Here is a 23,743-nt window from a genome sequence, read left to right as displayed (position 1 = left end):
ATGCCGGCAGCATCCAAAGCAGGCTGGCAAGAGTGCAGAGCTGGGGCTACCAGGGGCTCTATGGAGCTGGGCTGGCTCCTCCGGGTAGCCATTTCCTTGTTCTCCCCCCAACCCACCAGCCAGCCGGCCCAGCTTCAGCACTGGGGATGGCAGGAGCAGCTGGGGCATGGTGCTGGAGCAGCAAGCTTGTGGGGCAGGGAAGCGGCAGAAGGGCAACAGTGGCAGATGGGGGGAAGTGGCGGCCAGTAGGAGCATGGGGCTGCGCTAGTTGTGCAGACCCCCACACCCACACCTCCTCACATTCCTCAACCACCCTCCCCCCACACACAGCCCCCCACAAAACTCACAATATACAAGAGTAGGACTTGATTTTAAGCTATGATACTATCACCTCTATGTACACCACACACACACACACACACACACACACACACACACGTAAATCAAGACAAAAATATTTTTTGAAATGAAATTAATGAATGTTGTAATACATGTTTGATTTTTACAATATAATTTGGTATTTTTCTGGTTGCAAGATGGAAGCCCTCTTGCTGAAAGGAGTACTTCCAGGGGGCAAGGGGAGGGACTTCTGGTGGCAAAGTTCACAGCTTAGGGGGAACTGCCAGTCCCAAGATGGTGACCAGGGGCAGGGTACCTATCTAGGGGTGGGGCTACCCATGCAGCCCTCAATGGCTTGCCAAAACTCTGTGAGCGGCCTTCTGCCCAAAATAACTGCCCGCCCCTGTGCTACATTCTTAGTTACATGAACAGTCATTGTTCACCATCTCAAATTGAGTGGTGATGATTTACACAAGGTAGGATCTGGCCAGGTAAGCTTATGCTTAAAATTAGGCATTTATATAAATGTATAAAAGGCTCAGAATCTAGATCACCAGCTTAAATCCAGCTGAGATCAAGTGTGATATATGCAGAAGTGAATAAATTACAGAAACTGGTAGCCCCCAAGGAAATAAACAGAAATGTTATTTTTTTCAATAGTCAATTATAATAATTTTACTTGTAACACCAGGCACCAAGGGAAGTTCAGCCATAAATGTGATTTTTAATTTAGAATGTCCTTTTAAAGCAGACACTACTTTAATTCTAAATAAACCAATGTATTTTGCAGGTATAAATAAAAATCAGATATTTTTCCACATTAAAAAATTGTAAAAATATGTACCAACCATCATGTAAATAAACATTTAATTTTTTACTGAAATACAGAACTTTAATTATAATTACACAAAATTAATTTTTAGTAATAAATAGTCACATTAATCACTTCTGGGGATTACTTTTGTCATGTTTCCTAATAATGTCCATAAGATTTTCACCTGTTACAACACTGTTCTGTAACTGTTTAATTCTCTGTTGTTCTCTTCTCTTTTGGTCATGAAGATAAGGGGAATTTAGCAACTGTGGAGGAAGAATGGTTCCAGTTGGTTTTACTCTCTTCACAACATCCCAGAAAAGCTTCTTACTGTTGTTATTTATAAAAGTAATCGCTGTTCCATTGTGACCCAATCTCCCTGCTCTTCCAACCTGAAAATGAAAAGTAACATGTATTTTAAATTAGCAATATTAATGTCTCCTTCTAAATGGGAAAAATTTGCCTTGCTTATAATATTGGTCAGACAATTGCATCAGCTGCATAAATGGCTAAGCCAAAACTCAATATATGTAGAGCTAGCACACCAACAATGTAAGAATCCACTGGGATGCATTAATAAGACCTAAACCTGGTTAAACCAAATACTCATGGTTGTACTATTCTTTAAAAAGTGACTTGCACAATACTTAAGACACATATATATTTACCTGATGCACATATTCATCCATACTCGAGGGCATATCAAAATTTACTACCAGTTTGACATTGACAAGATCAAGCCCTCTTCCAAGGACTCCAGTGCTTACTACAACTTCATACTTCGCTTGAAATAATCCCTGATAAAAAAAGGCCAGAATTACATTTATCCTCTGGAGGTACAGGATACAGCATTATAACTTGCCCAACAAGATTATTCAGTTGCTGAAGAAAAATGGTGCCCTACTAGGGGTCGGCAGCCCATAGCCTGGGGAATTTCAGCAGTCGGTGGGCTCTGACATGAGGGATTTTCATAGACATTAGGGCTGGAAGGGACCTCACAAAATCATCGGGTCCAGCCCCCTGCCCAAGGGGCAAGAAGTCTGCTGGGGTCAAATGATCCCAGCAAAATAAGCCTGCATGGCAACAAGCAGAAATGATTGGTGGCAGTGGCAGTACTGAACGGAGGAGCACTGACTGGCTACAAAATGGTACTGGCCAGATTGGAAATGGCCCACACTTGAAGCTAAGCTCCAATAAAGCACATCCCCTCCCAAAAGTAAACCACTGTCTGCCCCTGCCCTTCTTTGTTCTGTATTTCATAAGAGTATACAGAACTACAATTTGGAGATTCACTGAAACATCTTTTCAAGCAGTTTAAGAGCAAAGAATAAAGACAATCATAATGAAGATAACATTTACATTCTCAAACCAAGCAATAAATATTCAAGAATACATTAACAAACGAATCAATTTTACTGCCATTGCAATCTGTGCTTTTGTTTCAGTTCTCCAAATGCTCTATCAGTCACTGTGAAAGCACAGCAGTAAAAGGCAGAATTAGATCCTATTTCTCCCTAATAAACAGCATCCTGAAGAAAAAAAAATTGTCTGTAGTTTAAAACACAATTCCAAACACCAAATTTTGTGTAGTCTGAAGCTTTACTATAAGATAGTAAAGTAGCCATCTTAACATGATCTACTAACTCAAATTGATCATCTTTTTTAAAATGAAGTAGAATATTTTATAGTTACACAGAGCTTTCTGACTTGGTTCAAACCTGCAGTATAGTAGTTCTTTCGGTTTGGGACTTATCCGAATGTATGGATATGGACTGCAACCCTGTGATTTTATGAACAGCATCACTCAGCAGATCTGCTCCTAACTTGCAGTCTACAAATACCAACACAGGAGGCTTGAAGAGTTTCTGATCCTGTATAATTAGAGTAGATTTAATAAAACTACTTTAAATCACAGTTTGTTACTGGTCAACAGCAACTATTAATTTCTAGTTATTCATTCACTCTCTAATATTTGATACATTATATTGAAAGAAGCATATTTACATAAAGCAGTATATTTACATAAAAAGGATTTCTAAATTCCAAGTAAGAAAAAACAAGACTTATGCCATAATCCTGTGGACATGTGTGTGTCAAGATACACACAGGAACAACGGTTTGTAAATTCATAGGCAATATTTTAATAATTAAATAAATTGTATTTTAAATACAATAGTATTTGTGACATTAAAAAAAAAAATTAAACGGTTCTACGGTTCCCTTGTAAGAAAAGCCTGAAATAGTGAAAGGATTAAGGTCCACAGGGATTTTTCTTGGATTTTTTGGAAAAGTTTCATTAAACTGTGGCCAAAAGAAGTAAGTTAAGGATCCTCTACAATCTTTCAAATGGCATTTAAAATGACAAAGTACTCCTGCCTTTTTGTTTTAATAGGCACCATAAAAGAAACACTTCTATACTTAGTGGGACCTGCTGTATGCCATCCCCCTCCTCTCTCATTCACAAACATCCACTTGAATTAAATAGGCAAGACTTAACTTAAAACCATATAAATTGTTATACACAACAAGAACAATAATAATAATTTACAAAGTAATATTTACAAAATCCAAATTCTATACTTACATTTAATATTTCAAATAGTTTTTTCTTCTTAGATGGTTCTTCTACCCACAAGATAATCTGTCGAACATTGGCACATGGCAGGTTCTTTTCTCCAATAGTTATTCTCACAGGATGCTGAAGAAGCTGATTTGCCAACTGTTCAATACCTACTGGAATTGTGGCCGAAACCAGTATGGTCTGGCGATCAGTGGAGGTGTTTTCCAAAATATCCAGCACCTGCTGCTGGAAACCCATCTTTAACATGGTATCAGCCTAAATAAAGATATTAATTTATGACAGCATGATTGTTCCCAAAAATCTTTAAGTAAACAAAGAGCACCCTTAATCGCCAGAAAACAATTAGTGTGTTGACCCTGTCATCTCACTAATATAAGCTCTCTTTCTGGGGAGTCAGAAGACAGCCAAGAAGAGACAGACAATCACTGGACCTGTTCATGCTGATGTGGCACCATGGCAGAGCCTTTGCTCTAGCAATCAGTGACAGAAACTGACTACAGCCTTCAGTGTGTGTCAGTCAGGTATCTCTTACATAATACATTTACTTTTTAATACTGAGAAGTATAAAGTATTTTTGGAAATAAATACTTCGCATATTTAATGGATTTAATCAAGCACCCCCACTGAAACTACTTATAAAGGTATTATGTCCATGATCCAGAAAATCACTAAACTACATGCTAAACGTCAAGCACATGGCACAGTCATATGAAGTCAGTGGATCTACACATATTTAAGTTAAGCACTTGCTTAAGTACTTTACTTTATCAGGGCCTGTATTTTTTAAGTGCTACTATATAACTGTACTACTAAGAGTGCTTTAATAATTGCCACTTCTCATGAGATTTTGATAACATTTGCTTCCAATTTCAGTATTTAAATGCATCTAAACTTACTTCATCCACAACTACGATTTTTATATCATGGAGCTGAACACAGCTTTGTTTTAAAATATCTAAGAGTCTTCCAGGTGTTGCTATTATAACCTAAAAGAAGAAAGCAACATAACATTAGAAAAATTAAGTTAACATCAGTTAAAAATTGTGTGCAATTTATATGACATCTTTGAAAATATACTACCATATTTTACATTAACATACACAAGCATTTGAGGATAGAAATTCAAGATGTAAGCCATTATTATCAGGGACAAATGACTATTATGGGCAAGTTAGTGAAGTATAGCACATTAATATAATCATAAACATTTGTTTAATTCAAGTGTCAAGACAAAAAAGAACTGAAACTCCAGAGTTTCAAGTACATGATTCTCCAAAATTGTGTACATCTGAAAGTCAATTAAATCTTTAGTCCTCTAACAGAATTTATGAATGCCTGCATGCTGTGCCAGAAAAAGAGCATATCCTTCAGTCAAGGAACTAATGTGCTTTCTGTTGTAAATTATATTTCTTCATTTAAGAAAATGGAAAATGTTAGTCTTTGAAAGCTGCAAAATATATAAATATAGTTACAGATTTCAAAAGCTTGTTTCCCCGATGTGTAACACTCAAAACAGGTACATAAAATTATTTTCATTTATAAAGAATTTAATATTCTATGAATACTCAAGAGCTAATCTTTACTTGTAAGAGATTAGATTCACTGTGTAAAATATGCACTTCTCATTTAAGTCAAACATTGAGTCTTTAGATAGTTTTCACATTCTGTACACAACTTAAAAAGAGCATTCTTCACAAGACTCCTTCATATAACAGTTCTTACCTTAACACTTTGTTTAAGGCGATGAAGCTGGGGCGGTAACGGTAAACCTCCAACCAAGAGAACTGTCCTCATGTTTGGCAGACCTGTCATCAGCTCCTTGGTTTGTTTCTCTATCTGAACTGCTAGCTCTCTTGTAGGTGTCAGAATAAGTGCAGATGGTGTTTTAATCTAAAAGGCAAAGAATGCTTCTGTCCAAGATAGAATTATTTCTTTCTTAGGCAAAAATCTCTCAACACAAATCTCCTTATAGCGAATATAATTATATAGCTAGTGACATTATTTCACAGACACAGAATAAAGAGTCAGGGGTTGCAGCTGTAATTCTACCTAGTGAAGAAATCTATCCCCAAAACATTCAGCCTCTAAAAACAAAACTAAATGTAACTTGTGCTTGCACTGTCACAGTGTTGTTTTAATTTATCAAGAAGTTATAGAATATGTGGAACAGCTTATACCAGTGGACAGCAATTGATAATGGGTCTTAAAACGTGAACTTTTTCAGCTGTGGGCAACTATCACTGAGTATTCAGTAATACATTGAATTATGTACTGCAAAAGCAAAAAAAAGGTTCATGCTTCCGGCTTAAAAATGTAAAACAAAAAAAGAAAAGAAGTATTATCTAAGCATGTGACTTGAATTTTCTCATCCCTAACACTTACATCCCTCTGTACCTCTAGGCAAATTATTTAACCTTTCACCTCAGTTTCCTCTTTGGTTAAAATGAAAATAATCAAACATATCTCCCTTCCTGACATAAGTATTACTTTGTAAGGTGTTTTGAAACTGAAAATTGTACAACAGGATCAGTAATGTCAGTGGAGGAAAGTAGACACCTGAGGCCCCTATTAGAAGAACATTAATTACTTTAAGGCATGTGAATAGTCTTTTTTGGTACCTATACACATGTCCAACGTGTTGGAGCAGACTCAGTTAAACACTCCAGCAGCCTCAGCATCGCATATATTCAGCACCCTCATGCTTCAAAATGATGGTGGGGTCACTTTAACTAAAGGATGTCAAACGAGCTTTAATTAAAGCACCCTCCACCGCAATTTTGAAGCATGAGACACTGAATACACAAGACGCTGCAGGCTCTTTTATTAGAGCAGCTCCCAAGAGCCACTCTAATTAAAGTGCCCCACCACCACCCCAAAGCCTTTGTAAAGAGGCCCACTGACTTCAGTGGTACAGCTCAGATGCTTAGTTATGCATGTCCTTCAGTACGTTGCTGAATACAGCCTAAAGCAAACTAGCTAAAAGAAAACAAAACAACCCCAATATTAATCTAAAAGAGATATAATTCTCATTCACTAAGTCCAATTTAACCTGCTCTGACCATCAGTATAAAGCAGGGGCGGGAAATTATTTTGGGCGGAGGGCCGCTTACTGAGTTTTGGCAAGCCATCGAGGGCCGCATGACAAGCAGCCCAGGGCAGATTAATATTAATTTTCTAATTTTTTTAGGGGCCCCGCAGGCTAGATAGAATGGTTTGGTGGGCTGCATCTGGCCTGCAGGCCACATTTTGCCCACCCCTGGTATAAAGCAATTTTTGCTCAGTTCAGAACTACTTTACACTGCCCAAATGGTATACCAAGCCCTTAATGTCAGTGAAAATAAGTCCCAGAATTTACACTTTAATAAAACATAAAAAAAGATTGCGTCACCTATGCGGTTTAACTTTATTTTTATTTTTACCATTTAAAGTTTTCACTTTCACATTCTTCTAATTCAGATCGCCCTATAATTGCTTTCCTTAATTTTGAAGTATATACTAAAGAAAGACGGCAGCCCAGGAATTAACACTAGAAAACAACACTCTTAGATGTATCATTATTTTTCTCCAACATTAGCAGATAACAGAACCAGGAATTAACCAAGCAGAATTATCTTGATTACTATTTGCACAAGTATGACAACATGCTGAACTGTAATTTCATTTTTTTTTTTACAGTATAAATAATACAGCTGTAAAATAACGTCTACAGTTGTCTAATTCTAAAAATAATATTTAACTAGCTTGTTTTCCCCAACATTACCAGGAACAGACTATTTCCAAAAAGAAAAATCTATTTTACCTGCTAGACTATCATGTTTATTCAAAATACTGCTTACCATTAAAAAAAAACAGGGGGCTTTATTAATCCATGTAAACTTATACTGTCATCACCTCTTTGCTTTACCCTCAAGAGTCTCAGGCCAAAACAATAGCCATTCCATGGCTACTCCTAAAGCTTCAGGGCTACAATAGCCATAGAGTATGTTGCAATATGACTATAAAAGGTTGCTCTTCATCTGATACCTCACCTTTGACCTTACCACCATGGGTGACCCTACTAGGAGTACAAAACTCCCGACAGTATTGCTCTTAGGGTCATCAATGCATGCAAGCCTCTGTACCCTGTCAAGGTGGCAGTCCATGGGGAGGGAAGAGCAGTCCAACACAACAAAAACCTCAGCAGTGGAGCAGGTGGATGAAAAGGGCATACTTCTCAACGGCTGTGAGGTAGATGAAGGCTGCAGTGGAAATGTAACCCCAGTCTTGGATCTCCTTGCCATTGGACACAGGTTTCTCCACCATCAAGATCCGTGTGGTTGCCAATGTGCAGTAAGCAAATCACATGCAAGCTTCTCCCACTGGATCCATCATCTACCACAATAACCAATTACTAATACCCATAACCTCTACAAAGTCCTGCAGTGATGGACGAGTGGCGACAGGGACAGATGAAAGGATTGCTGGGTGTCCCTAGTTATAGATCCACATACATGCAGCAGTCGCATGTTGGTTGATTCACCCTTGGAATGGAACAGGAGGGTGATTTTGCAGCTGTGATCACAACTCAGCAGTCCTTTTTAGGATCCCCTCTGCTCACCCCACATGGGGAGGGGGCTAGAAAAGGTGCCCCAAACATAGGTGGTCCCACTTTATCTTGCCCACCTGGATAACCACTTCCAGGGGAATCACTCAAATTGCAGTCAAAATACAAAAAAGTCCTTTGCATCCTGGAATGTACGAATTCTACTAGACAACCCAAGCAGTGACAGACCTGGACACAGAACAGTTGCTGTCGTCCAAGAACTCTCATGATGCAGCATCGATATCATTACTCTCAGCAAAACCAGACGTCCAGATGAAGGCCATCTGAGGGAAGATGGGGTGGCTATATGTTCTTCTGCAAAGGGAAACTTGCAAGCAACAGGTGAATACACAACACTGGTTTCACCATTAAGAACCAGATTGTTAGCTGAATGACCAAATTCCCTGATGCTATTAACAGGGAATTTGGCTTATGATTCTCCACCTTCAACTGACCAACAATTCATTTGTTATTATCATCCTTGCATGTGCCACAATGCTCAATGCTGAGGAAGAACAGAAAGAACAGTTTTACACTAACCTTGATGAAATCCTGACTATCATCCAAAAAGAGAATAAGATCATCCTCCTTGGAGATTTCAACACGAGAATTGGCCAAGACTTTAGCATGTGGAAGAGAACCATTGATAAGGAAGAAGTGGAAAAGGCTCATTCCAATGGCATCCTCTTAGTCAGTAAATGTGCAGAGCATGACCTTGTCACTACTAACATTATCTTCAGACAATGTGACAGATACAAAACAACACGGCAACACCCCAGCTCGAAAAGATGGCATCTCTTCAACTAAGTAATCAAAAGAGCACGTGATATAAAAAATGTTCATATCACACATGTTATGAGAGGAGACAATGACTGCTAGACAGACCATTGCTTAGTGAGATGAATCATGTCCACTAGGGTTGCATTTAAACATCAAAAGCAACCCAAATCAGTCCAAAGAGAGTACAACATCAAACGTCTTCAGATACGTAGACACCACAAAGCCTTCCAAACAAATCTTAGAAAGAAACTCACCAATCTTAGGACTGAAAATGATAATGCTTGTGTTAAGGAAGATTGGCAAGCTCTAAAAGAGACTATGCATGAGGCTTACACGGAATCAATTGGCTTTATCATCCAATGCCATCAGGACTAGTTTGATGAAAACAATGCTGAGTTCAAAGCCCTTCTCAACCTGAAGAGAATAGCTTTCTGTGACAGGCAAAATCATCCTACGCCCAGTCAGAAGCAGGGAATTTTTTGACAGCTTAAAGCTGAAGCCCTAAGGATGATTCAAGAAATAAAATTTAAAAATGGTGGGAAGAAAAGGTGAAAGAAATCCTACAATGTATTGACAATCATGACATGCAGAGCTTAATAAGGCAATCAAGGCTATGTACAGACCAAGCTCTAGCAGACTCACCTCACTTAAAACTGAAGAAAGCAGTACACACCTCAAAGACAATAAGTCCATAAAAAACTGCTGAAAGGCGCACTACCAAAAGCTCCCAAATTGAAAGTCAATGATGAAAACTATCCCATAGCATCTAGTAAGGGAAGCACTTGCCAGTCCACCAACCTCTGAAGAATCCACCAGGTGATAAAACAGAAGACAAAAACAAAAGATCTTCAAAGCTGGTGGGGAAATTATGACCAACAAGCTCCACACACAATCTGGAACACTAAGGAAACTCCTGCTGACCTAAGGAATGCCAATATTGTCATTATTTTTAAAAAGGGAGATAAGTCTGTCTGTGATAACTATCAAGGTATTGCCCTCCTCTCCATCACTGGGAAGAGCCCTGAACCAACTGCTCCCTCTTGCTGAGGAAAGCCTTCCTGCATCTCTCTGCAGCTTCACACCACCGAGAGGCATCACGGACATGATTTTTGAAGCCTGGTAGATCCAGGAAAAATGACAAGAACAACACAAGGAACTATAGATGTCCTTTATTGATTTGACCAAAGCCTTTGATTCTGTTAACCATGAGGCTCTATGGGAAATCTAATCAAAGCTTGGCTGGCCAGGGAAATGTATCACCATCTTAATACTCCTTCTTGACTACATGACTATCTCCACCTTACACAGCTGCTCCACTACGGAGCCCCTTGCAATTGGAACTTGTGTCAAGCAGGGCTGCATGATTGCACCACTTTTGTTTTCTATCTTTCTTGCAGTCATCAAAGATGTTCATCCATGACCCTCTGCCATATGGCACAGAGTACAGAATGGATGGGAACCTTTTCAATCTCCCACCTCCATACCAAAACCAAAGTTACTTCAGCTTCAATTGTGGAGCTTCAGTACGCCAATGACTGCGCTGTTGGTGCACATACGGAAAACTGTCGCACAAATGCCAGTGTCTCAGCGATATTAACACCAGTATGGAAGCATTGATTATTCAACATCAGCTGCAGTGGACAAGGCACTGCATGAACATGCTTGATGCACAGTTACCAAAACAACTGCTATACTCCTCATTCAGCCAAGGACAAAGGACATGCAGAGGCCAGAGAAAACCCTTCAAGGACACCCTCAAGGCAAACTTTAAGAAGTGTGACATTGATACCACAACTTGAGAAAAAATAGCCTGGGACAGGGCTACATGGCGATGCCTTGTGAGAGAGGCTGCATCTTACTTTGAGGAAAACCATCTCTCCCTGGAGGCAGAGAAATAACAGAAACAGAAGAAAAGGAAACAAGACTGCAAAATCCATGATCCGACCCTCCCTTTAACCACCACCCGTGGCATTTGCCAAAGAGTCTGTGGCTCTAAAAATTGGCCTTTTTAGCCATCAATGGACTCATTTACAACCCTTTACTTGACTCATGAGAGTGATAATGCTCAATTGTGAGGGATCGCCTCTGATGACAATAAAAGACAGTTGGGAGGGAAATACATTGTACTGGCATAGTCAGTGACTTACCAGGCTTAATTCTTCCCCTTTACAGCCCCCAAAATAATTTCTAGACTTGTGCAAACATATGGTTAAGACACTCAGTATCTTCTCCCATTTGAAGGAAAATTCTAGTAAGATTCTGGTGCATTAGGAACTGTCCAACCCAGAAATGCCAGCAGTACTTGAAAAAGTAAGGCCACACTATTCTGCACCCATTCCACTCTCACCCATAATAGCCAAAAGTTACTATCCTAATAGCACAGTGACAAGTAAACTAGTTTTTCAGATGGCATAAGCAAAGTCATTGGGCTATATGTACGTCATAGTATGTTAAAGAAAAACAAAAAATCTGGTTATAGACAGGTGAATTTAAACCTATAAAAATATTAGTGTTCAAAGAATAATCTGCATTGAAAATGTATCATATGGCACCTTGGAGCTGAGGAATATAATTGTATGAAAGATCACCCAGTACTTCAAGATCTGCAATATGGAACATAAATGTCTGTTAGTCTGTTTTAACTTAATTTGTATGTTAATGCTCAGGATTAATACTCAAGCAAAAAGGAAAACTACTGAAATACATATTGAGGTACACATACTGACCACCTCCCACCAGTGAGGGTGTAGGAAGCAATAAGCACAGAAATGTGTTTCAAATGTTTAAAAATATCTTATTCCCTGAAGTCATCTAGCTGCTTAATGACTGTCCCATAAAGATTAATCTGTGAAGCTGAATGAATACCAGAAACCTCTTTACCACCCCCACATTTATAATGGCACTGAACAATGAATGATGGGATATCAGCTGCAATTGCAAAGTACCCAGAAAGTTGAAAAAATAGTTAGGAAAAATATCATAAATGTACTTTCAGAAAGTTACTTCTAAGATCAAAAGAAAACTATGTACCTGATAATGCCAGTAAACAAATTATATTTTCTGTCCACTAAACTAGAAAATGTTAATTAGAAATATAAAGACCCTTTAAAATGCAAAATAAACCAATGAGCTTCACTACAGATTGCTGGTTTGTAAACTACGTTGAGGGCTCTGGCGTCATTATACTTTGCCAATTTGTTCTGAAGATATACCTAAACTTTCATTACCTCTTCCAAAGCTTTAATAATAACTGGAAGCAGGAAGGCCGCTGTTTTTCCTGATCCTGTGTCTGCACTGGCCACAATATCCCTTCCCGATAGTCCAACAGGAATCATCTGCATCTGGATAGGTGTTGGAACTTCATAGCCTGAATTCTTTAAATTATAGTTTAAAATTTCAGGAAAACCACAGTGTTCAAACTCTATAATAGGTCTTGGAACGCCTTGACCCTGAACAGCAATACCTAACTGCAATTTAAGGTTCTCAATTTGGTCCTCTTGTAGACTTAAAATAAAGGGATGTTCTTTATAGACATAAGGGATGTCAAGCAAAGTTTCTTTTTGAGATTCAGGTTTCATAACCCCATCAGATTTTAACCATTCTTCTTTTTCCTTAACGTGCAAAAGGTTTTTGGCTTTGCATTCCAAGCTACAAACATCTTCATCTGTTTTATCACAAATATATTCCCCATACCGACCACAAACAATACATATGGGTTCTCCAGGTTCTGCCCAACGCTGAAATTTGCTAAAAGATTTTATGGGTTCTTCCACATTAGAGCTGTCTCCATCAGCATTTTGGTTGTCTCCTCCCAAAGATGCATCAGCAAGGTGAAAGTCTGAACATGGAGATACATGTGGCTTTGCGCATTCTTCTACTGTTTTACATACATGATGTCCACAAGCAGAAGTTCCTTTAATAGCTGACTTAACATCACTAAAGTCTGTAACCTCCTCTAAGGAGGGCTCTCCAGATGAGGACTTATTTTTCTTAGCAGTACAGCTTTTGTCATCGTCAGCATTCCTCTTGACTTTAAGAGACCTTGGCACAAACATTGTTCTATAGTCTGTGAAGAAAAAAATTGTAATTATTAAAAGTGCATTATGTCTTAGCGGTAATAGCTTAACCAAGAAAAATAACTAAATGGCAAGACACTGACTCATCATATCCCATATACCCAAGAGTTAGTTAACAGTTGCTTTAACTCAGAATGCAGTACTAAAAGCCTTAGAGACCAATACACTTAACGGTTCTTTGCCTTTCTATAACACCAGAATTGAAAATATTTATGTCCAATAACCTTGTGATGTCATCTGGATACACACTACTAAACTTTCCACCTTGAACATGGAACTGATTCTTATTTCAAACATGACACCCTATTATCTGCATTCCCATTACCTAATCACATTCAGACCAAATTGCCTACTAGGAATCTGATACTTCTCACCTCATTTGGCACCTTCATCCTTATTACCATCCTTCTATCCCTACGGGTATATTTAAACTGTAATCCAAATATGCAAAAACTAAAACTAGAGAAGATATATTCAAGCTAGCTTTGGGCTAGCAGGACTTCTGCAGCAACCTAAGCTTCAGGTGCTGAGTATTTACTAGAGGTGCACCGATATATTGGTCCATATCGTATCAGCACCAATAAAAGAAAAACTGACGTTACTGGCAATTGGCTATTTTTGGCCGATGTGGCTCATAATGTCATGGAAAAATGCCACATGCATGTGTATAGCCGGTAATACAGGCTGGCAGCTTGGAGAGCAGCCTCCTGCTGATAAGTCCGTGGGGGAAGGGGCATGGCGGGGTGTAAATCGAAGCCCCCATGGTGAGGGAGAGAATGGGGCTGGGTAAGGCACTGCCCAGCTGGGCCAGGAGGCAGGGTGCAGGTGGCTTGTCCAGGGACACAGAGGTGGGCAGCTCCCACCGCTGTGTGCACCCCCGGGGGAGGCATGGGGGGGGGGTGTGTGCCCCCCATATTTGTGCACAGAGCGAGGGCAGGCTGCCTGCTGCAGGCTTGGGGACTGCACCAGCCTCTTTCTGGAGTGGGGCTGGGCCGAGGCTGCACTCAGGGCAGCTGGGGGCGGGGTGAGACAGGCGGCAGTGGGGTAGAGCAGGCAATCTGCCCCCACCACACCCCATTCGCCCCTACAGAGTTACCGGACAGATGCTGGTCTCCAAGATGCCAGAATGCATATTGGCAATCGGATCAGTATCGGCCGATATGGCTGGTTAATAATCAGCCATCGGTATTGGACAAAAAAATCTTTATTGGTGCACCCCTAGTATTTACCAGGGCCCCAGGCAGGCTTATGCAGCTTGGGCTAAAGCTTTCACTGCCACAGCTAGCATAGCTATGTGAATTACAATCACATCTCTAGATTGCAGTACACACACCCCATTTGTTAGGGGCCACCCACCTATTCCTTCACATTCTTCCCATTACCCCCACCTGTCTCTTTATTCCTTCCCCTGACAAACTGCCATTTAAGCCTTCTTAATATGTGTATGTCCCATACAGAATGACAATTAGTAATTTTTGTGTAAAACTGAAAAAGTAGCCCATAATCTTTGTGATGACTACACGAATCAACACCTCACCCCAAACATATTGTATAAACTTCATCATACCTTTCTTAATCCTTACAATGCCACCATTTTGCCTTCAAAACTGTATTATGTCAATCTTAGGCCTCAATCTTCCACATAAATCCACACAGATGGTCTACCACTCATCCCCTCACTTTCAATATGTGACTTCAGTCAAACAAATTCTACCTGTTATCCTTTGGATGCCAGAAGCCTCAGATTATACATTTTGTAGAGCAAAAACAATGACTTGTGCATTTACAAGGCATCCAGCATACTTTGAATTATGTAAATAAAAATATACTAATAGGTAAAAGGTGGTTTTCTTGCACAATAATAAAGTAGTACTGGTCAATTGTGTAGTCTCTGTGAATATTACATGCTAGCCAACTGCCCATCAAGAATGACGGGGGGGAGGGGGAAGCAGATGGGGATGGAGCCCCATGCCCCATCCCCCCAATCCAAGCCTGCTTCCCCCTTCCCTCCTGCTGCTTGGGGTCCGGGCCCATCCCACCCTCTCCCCCGTAAGCATCTCATGCAAGGGCTCCCCCCATTCCATCCGCTCCATTGTCCTCGCCTGCAGGGAGCAGGGGAGGAGGGCAGGCAAGGCCTTGCCCCCGCATCCTGTCTCTGCCATCATGGCAACACTCCACTGTCACCAGCTCCTGTTCGAACACTTGTTCGCATTCTGATTGGCTGTTTGTCAGCCAATCAGAGCGCAAATAAAGCGCGACAGACAGACAGACTTAGGCTTTTATAATATTAGAATGTATAACTGAAAATAATTTGTGAAAACACTTTGCCTAGATTTTATTCACCCTATTTGGCTAGTTGAATACAAAAATACATACGAACTTACAGGTTTTAAAAACACTAATACCATGCAAAACTATATTTAAAAATAAGGATCATGTTAAAAAATAATTATAGTCAATATATTATTTTACCTAACGTGTAACATTACCTAACATTTCCATTAGTAGACATTGTTTCAATTGGTTATAACTTTGCCAAAGTTTTAACAAATGCAATGAAATTTTGCATTCTGATTGTTGGTCTCAAATTGACTTTCTTGGAAAGTTTAGTTGCTTCCAAGACTGGGGTACAGAAAAATGAGTTGTTTTGCTTATAATCTACTTAAATATCAATATAATTTCTTAAGAAGCTCAAACATCACTAAGCTCTACAGCAAAGACTTGAAATTTGGCAAGCATCTCCTCGAGGCCACAGAGGTACCCTGTAAAAATCCACCAAATCTGAACAAGCTGTAAGCCACTGGAAATTGTCACTTTTACTAATGTAGTATTGTGTGCAAAAAAATTGTGTAAAATCAGTTATAGACAGTCTTGTATTACTTATCCACAAGGAACAAGACCTAATGAGCTACCTTATTTCTGGCATTCCGAACTTTTTGGTTATCTAGTGCTTGAACAAGACTTAAGTCTACATCCACTATCTAAATTTCTGATACTCTGAACTTTCTAGTTACCTAGTGCTTGACTTCACTCACTTCATGATCTCTTAACATTTTTGCTATGGCATTTTGTTTCAAAAGTCAGACAGTCTGTATGCCTGTATGCAAAGCAAACTATGTTTTCTAAATTAATATTTTTGTATGCCTACCTACATTTTATTTACAATGTATTATTCTCTTACTGTAAAAAAAATCCAGTGCATATGCAAAACCTTATGCTTACACACCTCAAAGCAGTTTAAGTAAACCTTACAATACAGACATCAGATAAAAGACAAGTCTAATTCTATACAATCGGAAAAATGTCTGCACAAATAGTTTAAGTGAAGTTGTGAAGGTCAACCACACAGTGAATCAGCAACAGAACTGGATACAAAACCCCTGAATATTAATTTTTTACTGGCATTTAAACCAATCCCTCCTCTATAAAATCCCTTTAAAGCCATATTAATTATTAAGGAAACACATACAACAGATGTGTGCTGTCAGTGGTAAGTAATGCTATACAGCACAATGACATGGATAGAATATTCTGTCCTTTAGCTTGAAAATCTTTTCAAGTCAGTCACTTTTTTCATAAACAGTGTGTTTATAAACATGATGTTTTCTTCCAAAAGTCCTAAAATTACATGCAAGCCCTAAAGCATTTCAGATGAAAACCAAGTGATTTCAGCTAGGACATCTTAGGCCTCATGGATACTGCATTTCAGTTCCTGTGTTGCCAGGTATATAATAATTATTGTATTTGTACAATAATTTCAACCATTGTACAGTGTACAATCAATAATGGTAGAAGTCTTCAAAATGAACAATAATTTTTGAGGCAGTTAATTGATACAGCATCTGTAAAACCCAAGTCACTCTCAGGGGGTCTTAAACAACTTTTGGGTAGTTTTTTTTTATTAATATATTTCATGTTCTAGGTCAAATCAGTTCCAAATCCTATCAATTAAGCAGGCAGAACTCAATCATTCTAAACACCATATACGACCTACAACCAGCCAGCATCTTCCATCCCAGGCTCTCACTCTGGAACTATACCTTGGATACTCCAAAATCCATTGGCAGGCATCCTACATGCAGACCCATGCCCTAGAGGTCTTAGGATTCAGTTGCTCCCACACAATCTTAGCCCACACAAGGCCAAGAAGCCAATCTGGTCTACACTTGATCTGAGCCAAAAGGCCAAATATTAATATTATTATGATGGAAAATTTTTGATGTTCCAAGCCAAATCAATTCCATATCCGTGAGTCATTCAAGAACCATATATGGCCCTACTACTGGCAAAATTCCACCTCCCCACCTGGCACTTCAGGTGTTTCCAAATCATTTGGCGGGGTTCCTACATGCAGGCCCAAGCCCGGAGGTCTTGGGATTCAGATGCCCCCACTTGATCTTACCCCACAAGAGGCCAAGACACTCAATCTGAGCCAACTTTTTTTTTTTTCCCAAGAAATTTTTCGTGTTCCAAGCCAAATCAAGTCCAAATTCATGAGTCAGTCCAGAACCATAAATGGCCCTACAACCAGCAAACATTCTCAGGGGCTCCAGATATTTCCAACATCTTTTGGTGGGCATCCTACTTGCATTGCATCTCCAAGCCCAGAGGCTTGGGGTTCGGATGCCCCCAATTTTCACTTGCCCTCGGCCATAGGGCCGCAGAAGCAAGCTAGGGAGGCGCCTCCCGTTTCCATAAAGCGGGCTCTAAGCCCCAACACCTCAGCAGGGGCAGTTATCCCCAGGAACACTTAAGGAAATCTGCCTTCATAAACCCAGATACATGCCGTTTCCCCTGCCAGGTAAGTATTTTGCTGTCTGCAATTTCTTATGACTGCTTGCCTCAAAATAAATGCTTCAATTTGGATGACCCAGTTCTCACTCACTGAACCTTATAGTGAGCAATAAAAAGTAAATAAGACTAATTTGCATTCTTATTTGCATATTGATCTGCATATTTTCTAGTGTACGATAGTTTTTTTTCAACAAATACGAGGATTTCGAGGTTCCAATGCAATCGTTTGATATTTAAGACCTGGCAATGCTGCTTAGTTCCCTCCCAGCCCTGTGATCCTCTACGGCTGTGGAGGGAGGCTGCATCTTTCAGCATGAGCAGCCCCCGCCGGCCCAGCCGCGCTCCGGCCTCCGCGGCCCGTGGCTTCCCCTCAAGCCCCGTCCTGCCCCCACCCGGGCCCCGGCCCACGGCCACGCACCCGCACCGCGGAGGCAGCAGCGTGCCCCGGGGACGCTCCGCATGCAGGGGGCGGTTGCTGGGAAACGCAACGTCACGTAACGTACCGGGAGCGTCCGCCGCCCCGCGCTCGGCTGAGAAAATGGCGGCGCCGCCGCAGGGTTGAGTAGCCAAAGGCGGCGTGGGCGGCGACGGAAACCAAAATGCGCTGGCAGGGCGGGAACGTGACGGGAAGGGACGCGGAGAATAGGGAGCAGGAGAGTGGCGCGGGCGGGCGCGAAAGGGGAAGGGGAGCGTTTGTAGGGGTAGGGGGAGAGCCGCGTCCGCTGCAGCTTCCCGTTTTGTTTTGAAGCCTTTCTGTGTCATCGGCTCTATTAAAAGAAGGGAGGTCGGGGCTCGAATCGCCGGTGGACAAGGTGGCTCGGTAACAGCGGTTCCCAATGCTACATTTGGTAGGCTGCTGTGCTCTCTGCTTGGAGGACGCGCGGCCCTGCAAATTGCCCCGGGCTGGCAGCAGGCCCCTGCCCCAGGTACGGCCGGCTCCACAGACACCGGTTTTACAGGACTCCCTGTTTTACTCTTCTCAAGGTTTTAGATGGGCAGGTGCTGACTTTACAGCTGCTGCTACAATCCCTGTAACCAGCGGGCAATCCCTCTAAAGCCTTTCCCTGCAGTACCCCAGCTCAGCAAGCTGTCGCTCTCCCAGATTTAATGTATTAATTTCTACGGAGTGTAAATCCCCCTATGGCAGACGAGGTTCTTGGGGTAAATCCGATATCTTTTATTAGACCAATTCAAATAGTTGGAAAAATTCTTCTTGGCAAGCTTTTGGGCGCAAACACCCTTCACCACACTTTCTCAGCCTGACAAGGGGCCTTTGCGCCCAAAAGCTTGCTAAGAAGAATTTTTCTAACTACTTGAGTTTGAGTTAATCCGATATCTTTTATTAGACCAACTCAAATAGTTGGAAAAATTATTCTTCTTAAGCTTTCGGCCACAAACACCCTTTGCATCACGCTTCCTCAGCCTGACAAAGGGTGTTTGTGTCTGAAAGCTTGCTAGGAAGAATTTTTCCAACTATTTGGGTTGGTCTAATAAAAGATATCGGATTTACCCAAAAAACCTTGTCTGCCTATGTCCTTAGACCAACACAGCTACAACCTACACCCCTGAATCCCACCCCCATGGAGAGCTTATCTGTCTTGCTGATTGAACCAGCAAGGAGAGCCAACCTTCCCAGGAGCTCTGAAGAGTCCTTAGAAGATACAGGATCCAACTTCTGAGTCCATAATCCAGTGAGGTGAGGGTTGTCAAAAGAGGCTGGGAGCCTACAAGTTTATTCTGCAATATTCCATACTTGTGTACTAATAGATCCCCTTCCAGTTTGGGTATTAACACAATAAGAGAGTAAAAGTGATGTTGCAGCTGTGATGGTCCAGTAATGATGCAAGAAATGAGGATTTCTTAGGGTATCTTTTATTGGTTGGTCCTAAGAAATCCTTGTCTTTCAGACATTAACAGGACAAATTCTTGTGGTGTCCATTCATAAACATCTCCTCCAAAATTGGGAGTTTCTTTTTAACCCCCAAGGACCCAGTATTAAAAGCAGCAAATCAGACTAGTACCTAGGTTAAGGGCCCATCACCCAGATCCTGCTTCACCTTAATCCCTAATCACCAGAGGTAATAATATGCATATACAGATTTATTTCAGTAGGCTAGCCTACTGTATGGCTGTTGTGGATACATTACAATTTATTACAGCTTTCTGTTCAGTCAGAAGCTGACCAAAATTTCCATCTATTGACATTATTTTTCTGTAGGTGCCAGTCTTCATCAAAATTAAACTGAAGAGCTTAACAGGCTATAATTCTGATTTGTAAATCATTCTGGAGCTCTGTAATCAGTTCCTGATGCTTGTTGCTGACAGTAATGACTGAGGTTGCTGACCACTTCATATTAGGTACTACCTTTATTTTGTAGTGGTAAAGTAAAGTAATGGACATCAGCTAGAGATTACCAATGACATGCATATGTAGGAGGTTCTTCTGTTGACTGTCATTTGGGGAGAGGATTAGCAGAAAGTGATGCTTGCAGAATACCCAGGATTCATTCATTTTATAGGAACTGTTGTATGTATGCATGCATGCATATGAAACTAAGGTGTACTTTCAGGATGACAAAATCTTGGAATGGAAAGTGTTACTGTGGATAACTAATGGTGTGTGTGTGTTTTCTGTTTTTGAACTAATAAACTCTTGCCTCAGGTTTCCTATATTTGTATACAGCATACCCAGTGTCTTTCATCTGAAAGAATTTTCAGAGATATCCAAGCAGTGCTGTACAGTTGACATAATGCAGTGGCAAATGATTTTAAAGGTACACAAGAATTCATAACAGGGACAAGAAATATTTATAATTAAGATTTTTTTAATATAAAAATAGGCCTAAATCACTTGCATTTTACATATGATGGAACACCACAGAAATATTTGGTATGTGTAGACCTTAAGAGAATTTTGAATGCGTTAATAACTCAGACTTTAAATAATTTGAATACAAAAATTTACTAACATAATTCTGCTTCAACAAGTTCCAGATGTGTTATTCCACCCAATCAGTTTTTCAAAGGGAAATGAAAGTCATGATAATTATAATGGTTCTGTTACAGCAGGGTCCTACCGGAAAGCCATGATCTCCTTAAGGCCCCCTTCCTCCCTACCAAGTCAGCCCAAGGGCACCCTCTAATTCTTGCCCGCCACGTCCTTGATGTTTAAATAAGTTTGGGAGGCTGCCTTACACCCTCTTGGTCACTTCTCGGTGTTGATTCAGGCCCCGTGGTTTCCTGGACTCTTCGTGGGTCTCACTCTGATGGGTGCTTCCCGGGCACCCTAGCCTTATGGGCTATGCGTGGCTCCAACCACCCCCGATAACACACCCCAAGCCTCGCAGGTGGAATAGACGTTGGTCTGTCAGGCCTACACTCGCCCTCTCTCAGGGCCCTCTCTGTAGCACTGCCCTCTCTCAGGGCTCCTCTGCAGCGACACCCTCTCTCTGGGGCCTGCTCAGTAACGCTGCCCTTCTCTTCAGGGCCTTCTCCACAATGCTGCCCCTTTTCGGTAACACTGCCCCCTTCTCTGGGGCTCCTCAGGACTGCTGCCCCCTCTTCGGGCCTTCTCCGGAACGCCGCCCCTCTCCCGGGGCTCTCCATGCCCCCTCTGGGCCTTCTCCGGAACGCCGCCCCTCTCCCGGGGCTCTCCATGCCCCCTCTGGGCCTTCTCCGGAACGCCGCCCCTCTCCCGGGGCTCCCTGTGGCCGAATTGGGCCTTCTCAGTCAAACCACCCTCTCTCGGGGCTCCCCTATAATACCGTCCTCTCTCAGGGCTTGCCAGCAAGCTGTCCCCTTCTCTGGGGCTCACCACGCCCACACCAGGGCTTCTCAACCGCCCCTCTCTGGGGCTGGGGTCTAGGCACCCCATACACAGCGCCCTTACTGGCACTGGGGTCCCCACGCTGCTGTGGGTCCCCTATGAGGCCTCCTCCATCCCCTTATAGCCTCCCCCAAACCACCAGGGTAACAACAACGCAAAACACAAGCCCCTAAGCTATAACTTAACTTAAAGCCACCCAGCTGAAACCACATTGCTCACACATCCCAGAGCTGCCATCCTTTACCTGGCATGGGCTGTACCTGCAGTTCTCAGCTCTTTGCTCAAGGAGCTCCTTTCTCTCTAGCTGCTAGCAGAAAACTGCTCCTGGCCTCCTGCCTGTGATTTATATAGGAGCCAGGCCCTGCCCCTTTCAGTCAGCTGACCTCCTGGTTGCCCTGGCAACCCACAGCTGGACTCCTTATACCCTGCTAGGGCTCTTTCCCCAGCAGTTTCCCCTCTTTAGAAACAGGGCACCTTAGTGCCCTGTGACAGGTTCTAATCTACAGATAAATTCAAAGTCCAAACATATAGAGTATGCTGCCCAATATCTATTTGACTGGATATCAGAAATGTAGACAGAGTTTACCACTGAATTTCTACTTACACCGTTAGCATGATGCATCACATGGATGGGGTTCTCTGTTCACTCCCTGGAGCGAGCTGTTAACAGCAGGTTTGTTTACAACCATTTCCATCTTCTTTTCTTCTCCAGTTCCATCTCATAAAACCACCAGAGTTCATGATCTCTTGAGAGTACACTGCATGCAGAATTACCAGATAAATTCAGTGGGAGTTGTGGAGTTGGAGCACTTGCAGGTCTGGAACCTTTACTCCCACACTCTCAGTTCTCACTGAAGCCTTTCTACCTCTGACTCAGGCTCTTTTGTTTCCATCTCTTCAAGTGGTTTATGCTCTTATTTTCCCTGTCTGATGTTCTATGGCAGCAGTGAATTCCCCCTTTCCTTGCTTCCTCTTTTTAAGCTAATTTCCTGTTCAAAACAACAGTTTCCTAAGCAAGAACTGAGATCTTGATTATATTTACTTTAAAATGGGTTGAAAGCATCTTAAATATAATTAATCATAGATTCAGCCGTACCCTAAGACGTTACATATGATATGACACTAGAGGTATGACTTCTTAAATCACAACAAAACCCATCAATGAGCCACTGAGGTAGAGATCTTCCTCAAATCAAGGGATTATGAGGGATGTGACTCTTTCCAAAACTTATATTGCCAGCAATTGATTTTTATAAGAAAACTGCTGGTTTTAAACACTCTAGCAAAGAAATATCCTGCTGAGACCCAGAGAGCCAAATGTATCCTATTCTCAAGATTTATCTTTTTTTTAAAAAACATACACAGGTTCTTTGTTTATTCCAGTTATTCTGTCATCAGATATGACGGAAGATGTCCTGATTTCTGTTTTCAGGCCAGAGAACCCAGTAATTCTCTCTTGGATAAACATTTATCTTTTGTTGTTTGTCAGTATATATTCCTTCTAACCTGGAGCTATAAGTGAATCTTCCTTTTAGTTTTGTACTATTACTGGGGATGACAACAATAGTGCTACAATTAATAAACTGCTTTTCATTAAATTGATAAAAATGACCGGTGGTCTGGGAAAGGTGTCCAGCTAATTAACATTAAGGCTTTATTTTCTGAAAAGGAGTCTACCATGGAAATTGCCAAACATCCTAATCTACTGATAACTTTAAATTTACATCTGATAACTTCAACTTTTACGGAGAACTGAATTTTAAAGATGTCTAATAGCAACAGCAGCAGTAGCCCCTCACATGCTGTTGAATCACTGGAAGACACAGGCAAGCTCCTAAGCTTGACTAATATTATCTGTACTGTGCTTTAAAGAAGTTGCATGTTGTTATTGTTGTTTCCAAGGCCTGTTCCTACTGTTTGTTCTGAGATGCAGGATGCAGGAAGTCTGCTT

The 23,743-nt window shown here is 41.3% G+C and overlaps 1 protein-coding gene across 4 annotated transcripts; it reads right to left on the bottom strand.

The window, feature by feature from the left end:
• Nucleotides 1-1,194: 1,194 nt before the first annotated feature.
• Nucleotides 1,195-22,058, bottom strand: DDX59 (DEAD-box helicase 59). Of its 4 annotated transcripts, none has more exons than XM_006025504.3 (8): nt 22,037-22,058; nt 12,324-13,162; nt 5,457-5,624; nt 4,631-4,720; nt 3,738-3,989; nt 2,872-3,024; nt 1,822-1,950; nt 1,195-1,545 (listed from the first exon to the last, which is right to left on the bottom strand). In XM_006025504.3, the coding sequence occupies exons 1-8, from the start codon at nt 22,041-22,043 to the stop codon at nt 1,282-1,284; spliced, it is 1,902 nt and encodes a 633-aa protein (XP_006025566.1). In that variant the 5' UTR covers nt 22,044-22,058; the 3' UTR covers nt 1,195-1,281. The 4 variants fall into 4 exon arrangements, with proteins under 4 accessions (XP_006025566.1, XP_006025567.1, XP_014376255.1 ...); XM_006025505.3 differs by lacking the exon at nt 22,037-22,058 and adding an exon at nt 18,470-18,527; XM_014520769.2 differs by lacking the exon at nt 22,037-22,058 and adding an exon at nt 18,385-18,509.
• Nucleotides 22,059-23,743: the final 1,685 nt, after the last annotated feature.

This window comes from Alligator sinensis, unplaced genomic scaffold (genome assembly GCF_000455745.1).
Source record: "Alligator sinensis unplaced genomic scaffold, ASM45574v1 scaffold34_1, whole genome shotgun sequence".
Taxonomy (NCBI): Eukaryota; Metazoa; Chordata; order Crocodylia; family Alligatoridae; genus Alligator; species Alligator sinensis.
Note: the sequence above shows the minus strand (reverse complement) of the source record. Positions and strands in the feature narration are given on the sequence as shown.

Coding starts and splice junctions, on each gene's coding strand:
- DDX59 (XM_014520769.2), bottom strand. CDS start 18,427: ATGCGGAGCGTCCCCGGGGCACGCTGCTGCCTCCGCGGTGCGG. Junction 13,163..18,384: donor CTGCTGCCTCCGCGGTGCGG/GTGCGTGGCCGT, acceptor TTTTCTTCACAG/ACTATAGAACAATGTTTGTG. Junction 4,721..5,456: donor GCCTTAAACAAAGTGTTAAG/GTAAGAACTGTT, acceptor TTCTTCTTTTAG/GTTATAATAGCAACACCTGG.